At 46.9% G+C, this 8102-nt stretch overlaps 1 protein-coding gene across 1 annotated transcript in view; it reads left to right on the top strand.

The window, feature by feature from the left end:
• Window positions 1-7727, top strand: part of fermt3b (FERM domain containing kindlin 3b) — a 13719-nt gene extending 5992 nt beyond the window's left edge. The window contains exons 6-15 of the mRNA XM_060062248.1: window positions 129-231; window positions 971-1078; window positions 1591-1725; window positions 2673-2719; window positions 2981-3105; window positions 4017-4123; window positions 4437-4652; window positions 5562-5686; window positions 6407-6548; window positions 6825-7727. Of these exons, the coding sequence (XP_059918231.1) occupies window positions 129-231; window positions 971-1078; window positions 1591-1725; window positions 2673-2719; window positions 2981-3105; window positions 4017-4123; window positions 4437-4652; window positions 5562-5686; window positions 6407-6548; window positions 6825-7004 (1288 nt within the window). The 3' untranslated portion in view covers window positions 7005-7727. The remainder of the gene's footprint in view (window positions 1-128; window positions 232-970; window positions 1079-1590; window positions 1726-2672; window positions 2720-2980; window positions 3106-4016; window positions 4124-4436; window positions 4653-5561; window positions 5687-6406; window positions 6549-6824) is intronic.
• The last annotated feature ends 375 nt before the right edge of the window (window positions 7728-8102 follow it).

The raw sequence follows: 8102 nt of genomic DNA, 5'->3' as shown, positions 1-8102 counted from the left end.
AGATGACACTCAAACAAAGGACATATAGCATGATGCAACCCCTTTAACGCAAACACAGTTCCACATGTCTGTTTGACATCCCCCCTGAAGTCGCCCCTCCCTCACCATGGTAACCCCCGCTCTTACAGGTGGCTGGACTCCTCCCGTTCCCTGCTGCAGCAGGGGGTCCAGGAGAACGACCGGCTGTGGCTACGCTTCAAGTACTCCACCTTCTACAACCTCGAGCCCCTGGTGTGTGTGTGTGTGTGTGTGTGTGTGTGTGTGTGTGTGTGTGTGTGTGTGTGTGTGTGTGTGTGTGTGTGTGTGTGTGTGTGCACTCTATGGATTTGTTGAATGTACTCAATGTTGCTTTACACGTGTGCGATGTATTCTTTGTGTGTGAAGGGTAATAGTGTTGTGTGTGTGCGTGTGTGTGCGCGCGTGTGTGTGTGTGCGTGTGCGTGTGCGTGTGCGTGTGTGTGTGTGTGTGTATGTGTGTGTGTGTGTACTATTGACTAAATGTACGTTGCAATCACTGTTGTGACAGTGATTAACCAATCACTGAAGGGTACAATTAGGAGCGATCACTAATAGCATCATGGATGAGATGAGCTGGTTGCAGCGTTTGCATCTTTTCTGTTTGTCGTTACAGATAAAAGCATCTGTCAAATGACCTCTCTCTCTCCCTCTTTCTCCCCCACTCCCTCTCTCTCTCTCCCCCTTTTCCTCCACCTCTCAATCTCTCTCTCTTCCCGGCTCTCTCTCCCCCCTTCCATCTCTCTCTCTCTCTCTCTCTCTCTCTCTCTCTCTCTCTCTCTCTCTCTCTCTCTCTCTCTCTCTCTCTCTCTCTTCCCTTGCATCTCTCTCTCTCTCCCCCTCCACTCCCCCTCCCCCCCCCCCTCTCTCTCTCTCTTCCCTTCCATTTCTCTCCCCCCCTCCAACCCCCTCCCCCCCCCCCCCTCTCTTTCTCTCTCTCACTCACTCTCTCTAGTATGACGTGGTGCGTCTCGCCCAGCTGTACGAGCAGGCCCGCTGGGCCGTCCTGCTGGAGGACGTTGACTGTACTGAGGAGGAGATGATGCTGTTCGGGGCGCTGCAGGTGAGCAGGGACCACTGGACACACTCTGAGAGGGTTACTATTGGTCCTGAAATATGATGGTGGAAGAGGAACAGGTTTCAGAGCACCATCTTCAATAGCATCTGTCGCCTCAAATCCAGAACATTTTATGAATTAATTGAATTACAATGAAAGCATTTAAACCAAATGGTACCTTCCAAAAGGAATCAATTAGCAAAATAATGACCTGAGGATGCCTTTGTGTGTTCCAGTACCACATTATGGAAGTACATTTTTCAAGTAGTGGCCCGGAGGCCAATGGTCCACGGCCCGAACAGGTCTGTGGCCCGGTGGTTTAGAACCACTGATTTAGGCGATAGGCCTAAGCGAGCCAGGTTAAATTCTGAAATCTCTTACAAAGTCCACTTTCCAGTGTCCTTTCCATGATCGCACGAAACAGCCATGAAAATATAAATTAATTGAATTAAAATGTACCTTAAAAAAAGGAATCAATGAGCTAAATAATGACCATAGGATCCCTTTGTGTGTTCAAGTACCACATCAGCAAGCGCTCGCTGTCGGAGCCCCAAACGGTGACCTCCAACGCGGCCATGGATGACCTGGAGACGGCCCTGCTGTCCCTGGAGGTCAAGATGGACGGGGACAGCAACACCGCCAACGACATGCTGGTAAGACATCTTGGAGAGCTGCTTGCAGAAGTGTAGATTCAGAATACAGATCGACTGCTGGAAAGAGAAGGATTTGAAATCCCTGGATTTTAGCTTTTGTTGTGGTAGCTTTATGAAAAATAGATGTGTGAGAGTTTCCTGTTTCCTACCCTGCTGAGAAATATGTGCAGGAATGGATGAATGCATAAATGCATCGGCATTGTTGAGAACATTTGGTATATTTTCTTGTAGTTTGCCGGTTTTAGTTGAATAACAATTTCAAGGTTTTCATATTTTAGTCGTATATTGTATATAGCGATACATAATAATGTGTCAAGACGTGGCCCAGTTAAAGGAGAAATCCAGTGTTCAATGGATCTGGGATATGTTTATTCTGATAACGAGTTGGAATCTTCTTAAGATGGCTGTTTTTAGCCAATTCTACCAAAACGCTATAAACTTGGTACGATGGGGTCATTTGTTATGGTAAAAACTAAATCGCTATTTTAAACCACTTAAAAGGCTAGAAGTAGCCTGACTCTTCTTTGGTAGTATATTAAGGGTCTTAACATATAAAACGAGACATTGATAACTTTGTAAGTGCACAGATTGTTTATTAAAAAGGACATTTTATACACACAATACCATCAGTAGTTCACCCGTCAACGCCATCTGGTTTTTAAGACTTGATAAGTAGATTGGCGAACACAGAGATTGTGACATCCGTCAACAACACGCAAGCTCTGCGTTTTGATAGAATCGGCTATAAACAGCCAACTGAAGAATGCGTCTATATGCGCTTTTTTGCTCCAAAACGAACATTCCAACTCGTTATCATACCAAACATGTCCCAAATCCATTTTACATCGGATTTGTCCTTTAAGCTTAGGTTGAGATTGATCAGTCTAAAATGGTGTGTGTCTCAGATGAGTGTCTCTAAGTTATGTTTTCTTTTTGATTTAATACAGGACAACATGGCAGCACCAGAACTAAGTGACTATCTGAAAATATTCCGGTAAGATTCTTGTTCTGTAATATCTCATGACAATGCTCATGAGGTGTTTTTCTAAGTTATCCATCCATTTGTCTAACTGTGAAAAACGTTAAAGGAGTAATTAGCAAACGGATATGTGCAGGAAGATGGGTTGGAAAGTGGATATTCTTATGATATAGATGAGGCTTTAGGGATGGGAGGCAGCAGAAAGTGAACAACACACGACACATAGACACTGTGCTCCATGAAACCCACTGGGTTTGACTTGTGTCGTACTTCCAGGCCCAAGAGATTGACCCTGAAGGGCTACAAACAATACTGGTTCAAGTTCCAAGACACCGGCATCTCCTACTTCAAGAGCAAAGAGGAGAGCGTGGGAGAGCCCATCCAGCAGATCCACCTCAAAGGTAAGGAGAACATGAGGACTGCCCCTCACAGGCTGATAACATCTTCCACTTTACTCCCGGTTATCTACGTGATGAAGGCTGCTTCTTACCTAAAGGGTGTAGGATTCACAGATTGTACAAATGGATGTACATATAACGAAGGCCGTTATGGCACTGTTAGTGGAGAACAGCTGTACTGAATACCCCTCAAACAATCACCTTCCCCACAACTACACCATTCTTCAGGTTGCAACTGCACTTGTAACTGAAGTTGAATTCACTCTGGGATGGCATGGTGGCCCAACCAGTGTGAATACTTCTGGATATCCGGATGAGGCAATGTAGATCACAATTTCTGAAATTGATCCAGTATCGAGGGAAAACACTGAAGCCCTAATCTGCGAGAAAGGGGGACAATGTAAACCGTTGGGGCAATTGCCCCCCATCTAGGTACGTTCTCTAAAAGTATTTTCTTTTTTTACATCATTATGAAGGGATCCCTTCAGATAAATACAACTTGTTTCTCAACCTTTCTCTTGACAAGCTCTGTTTATTATTGTGTAAAACCAAGTCTTGCCCAAGCAGAAGTCTTACGAGAGTTGAGTTGTTGCAAAAGAACATTGGAAATGTGAGTGAGAGCGGAGAGAGTTGTTGTGTTGGACTACTTCAAACGTAGTTTAGGGATATCTAAAAGATTCAGTTGAAGGAGAGATTGTAATGACAGTAGGGAAACAACTCAACAACAAGATTTCAGGGCCAGACTTCTCCTTGACAGAGACTTGGTTGGACAAAATAACAAATAGACCGGATCAAGCGAAAGTAAAAGAAACACGTTTTACTTCTCTGTAGGGATCCTTTGCATAACGATAGAATATAATCCTCACCTCTCTGTAAATTAAGTGCTGATGTGTGAACGCCGTCCCTCTGCCCAGGCTGCGAGGTCGCCCCAGACGTCAACGTGGCCGGACAGAAGTTCGTCATCCGGCTCCTGATCCCGGCCCCGGAGGGCATGACCGAATTCTACCTGCGCTGCGAGAACGTAAGCCACCAAACACAGGCACACATGGTTTATACACAACACCAAACCCAGGCACACATGGTTTACGCACAACATTCAACCACACACCGTGGCCTTCAACCAAGCGCAGAACAGCCTGAATCCTCTTTTCTTCTCACATTGCAACTCTCCTCACTCTCCGTCTCCGGACCCCTCTGTGAAGGCCGTCCAACCCAAACACACACCAACTGTACCGAGTCGCCTGCCTCATGGTCCAACTGACCCTTGTGTCGCGGGACGATGCTCTGAACCAATGCGACAGCAGAGTGACACCTCAGTCCCTCCCCTCCCGCAGGAGGAGCAGTATGCCCACTGGATGGCGGCGTGCCGGCTGGCGTCCACGGGGCGGAGCCTGGCCGACAGCAGCTTCCAGAGCGAGATCCAGAGCATCCGCTCCTTCCTGGCCATGCAGAAGACCCACGGCAACAGCTCGGTGCCCGCTGCCGACGACGCCATCAACCCCCACAGCCTGGTCTCGCCGCGCTACCAGAAGAAGTACAAGGCCAAGCAGGTGCCCCCCCCCCCCCCGACACACCTCATGGCCTCACACACAAACCGAGGCTTAGACGCTACAGCAGGGGTCATCATGGCGCCCGCAAGGACCACATGAGGCGCCCGCAGGCCTGTTCGAAAAATAGCACTACTCATTCTTGAACAACTCTTTCCCCCCTTTTTTTAAGTCATTGTTGATAATTATTGTGAGAAATCGTTAACATGACTTAATTAATTAACATGTCTTCAGATGGATGAGTATCATTAATCATTAATAGTAATATATAACTAAAGGCAAACTGAGCAAATTTGTTATTTCAGAAGAGTGTATAGAACTGGGTGCCCTTCGTATGACTCAGTACCCATGAAGTAGCTCTCAGGTTCAAAAAGGTTGGTGACCCCTGCACTACAGGGAGCAGGGATTCAGGGGGTTTCACTCTGGGGGTCTCGGTGGGGGACCAAGGGAGTCGTGTTCACCTCACAGAACTGGAAGTACAGTCCTGCTTCTCTCCTTTGAAACCCCTATAGGTTGTAGGTGTGTTACCACTACAACGCACAATACCGTGGGGCTGGATGAGACCGAACACTGATAATACAGAGTGTGTAAAACGAAGGCGACTAACATCCGCACGACTCCATTGTCCCTGCAGAAGGCTCTGTGTGCATTACGGCAGTGGTTCAGGAGGGGGAGCGGGTTGACTTGAACCGGAAGGTTGCTAGTTCGATCCCCGGCTCTTCCGAGTGTCGAGGTGCCCCTGAGCAAGACGCCTCACCCTAACTGCTCGCGACGAGCTGGCTGTCCCCTTTCATGGCTGACTCCCCCGTCGGTGTGTGTCAATGTGTGAATGAGGGGTTGTAAGTCGCTTTGGATTGAAGTGTCAGCAGAATCTCCTAAATGTAAATGTACTCCTGCTGTCCCTGCTCCCAGCTCACCCAACGTATCCTGGAGGCCTACCAGAACGTGGCCCAGCTCTCCTGGAACGACGCCCTGCTCCGCTTCTTGCAGATCTGGCAGGCGCTGCCAGACTTCGGCCTCTCCTACGTGGTCGTCAGGTACTACTCCTCCGGTTCCTTCTGTTTTTCCCAAGACCTTTTTGCATCTGTGTTCTATATTGGGTGAATTGGATAAATTTTTCAGCGGTTTAAAATGGGGATTTAACCAGTCGAATGGCCAAGCAGTCTGAGGGAGAAATAAACAACGTATCTGCAGCTTGTTATTCTAAGACTTCACAAATATATGTGGCTATTACAAAAACATTTGAATGAAGTACAGAGGGCCTTTCTCTTCTCAGGGTACTTAAAATAGCTCTGCCGATGGAGAATGATTAGATGTAAAATAATATGTCATGCTGAACAAACACACAATGATGAACTAAATGTAGCAAGAAATTGAATTGAGTTACCGGTCTATAATTATATTGGCCGTAACAATTTAAAAGCACCGGCACTTTGTAACTTATCAAAATATGTCACAACAAGGATTTAAAGATTTTAATGTGATATCGACTTTCAGATCAATCTCACAATCTCTCAGTTACTGCAGCAGCCAAATATGCAATATGTGTTTCCATTGAAATTCATTGGAAGGCATTATCTGTCTTCGCCGCTCTACTCTGGATTCAGTAGCATTTCACCCTCTCTTTCCACGAGAACACATTCAGTTTAGGATAGCCAAGTCCACAAGCAACACATAATCAAACAAGCTCCCATCACATAGCGCTTTGAGAGGTTAAGCTGAAAAGCTCACGTCACCGGACGTCTGTCCTCCCCCAGGTTCAAGGGCAGCAGGAAGGACGAGGTGCTGGGAATCGCCCCCAACCGGTTGATCCGCATCGACCTGGGGGTGGGCGACGTGGTCAGGACCTGGCGCTACAACAACATGCGCCAGTGGAACGTCAACTGGGACATACGACAGGTGACGCCTCTCCCCTCTCCCCCCCCCCCCCTGGACTCTGAACTCTGACCTTCAGACTGACTGTCTTTTTGAACTATTACAATATATATATATTTTGCACTATTAGAATATATCATACAATATATATTTTGCTGCTATTACTGACTGTGTTTTCACTATTACAGCTACAGAAACCTTTCTTGGATATTTTTGCTGCTCTAACCGTCTCACTGCTCTAAACGTCTAACTGCTCTCCGCTAACTGTCCCACTGCTCTGACCGTCTCCCTGCTCTCCAGGTGGCCATCGAGTTCGACGGTAACGTGAACATCGCCTTCAGCTGCGTGACGGCCGACTGCAAGATCGTCCACGAGTTCATCGGGGGCTACATCTTCATGTCCACGCGGACGAAGGAGCAGGGCGACGCGCTCAACCAGGAGCTCTTCCACAAGCTGACGGGGGGGCATGAGGCCCTCTGAGGCCCCGAGACCCCTATGAGGCTCTATTTTAGGCCCTGTGGGGCCCTATTAGGCCCTGTGAGGCAGGGGCCACACACCGGCCCCGCGTTCCTCTTTGTCTCAACCGAACGGGAGCTCTGGGGGCCAGGAACCTGTGGCTAGTAGAGCCCGACTTAGCTGCCTCTGGGTGCATATGGCCGACCTACGAGGGATAGAGGCCGCTTTGTATCTCAATAATGTATTATCTACTCATAAATTATACTAGAGAAATGAAACAAAACGCCTTTGTGGGATACAAAGGCGTTTTAATCAGATCGTCACACAGCTATCGGAGTCAATTCCAGGTCATGTTAAAAATCGATTTGCCATGTTACCATAATGGGGAAGAGAAGATAATAATAATCAATCTTTCCAGTCTAAATTGTCTATTTTGCAATGAACATCTTCCCTAAAAGGTTGATTGATAATCACGCAAACGATCTTTTGGCTCTTCTGAAAATCATTTTCAAGTAATTTAATTCTTTGAGGCTCTGCCAACTGAAAGGTGGCTGACCAATGTGCCAATAGAAGGGCGAGTTGGCAAGTGTTGCTTAGATACTGTGCGAAATACTGGGTTTGAAATACAACTGATATCTTTGTTAAAGAATTTTTCCCACATTTGATCTCATCAGTGGATGAGTCCAAACCTATGCTTATTAAACGCAATCATTGTCATTCTCCTTTAATAAATAATTAAGGCAGTCACTTTGTTATTCACAGCCCCAGTTTCGGGTGGTTTACTACAGGAAGCTTTGAGGAGGTTGTTATCCACTATCTTCCTGGCCCCGCTGTATCTTGGAGTAACAGTTGTGGCAGTCTGTTAGCGAATAAACCCACAATGTCCGCCTGCCCCTAATCTGGTAAACCTCCTCTGTGTTCATCTTTCAAACCATCTGTCTTTCTGTCCCTTACACCCTGGCCTCATGTCATTGAGTGTGTTTCTTTGACTATAGTCGGCCACATTAGTGCCACTATAGTACGGGCTTCCAACAGCCATTCTCCCTCAATGTTGATCACATCAACATAAAGATATGTTTTCCCTCTTTGGCGAACACAGACAAAGGCTTAGGGTTATGGGTT

This window comes from Gadus macrocephalus, chromosome 10 (genome assembly GCF_031168955.1).
Source record: "Gadus macrocephalus chromosome 10, ASM3116895v1".
In the NCBI taxonomy this organism is placed as follows: domain Eukaryota; kingdom Metazoa; phylum Chordata; class Actinopteri; order Gadiformes; family Gadidae; genus Gadus; species Gadus macrocephalus.
This window is presented reverse-complemented; position numbering and strand designations above follow the sequence as displayed.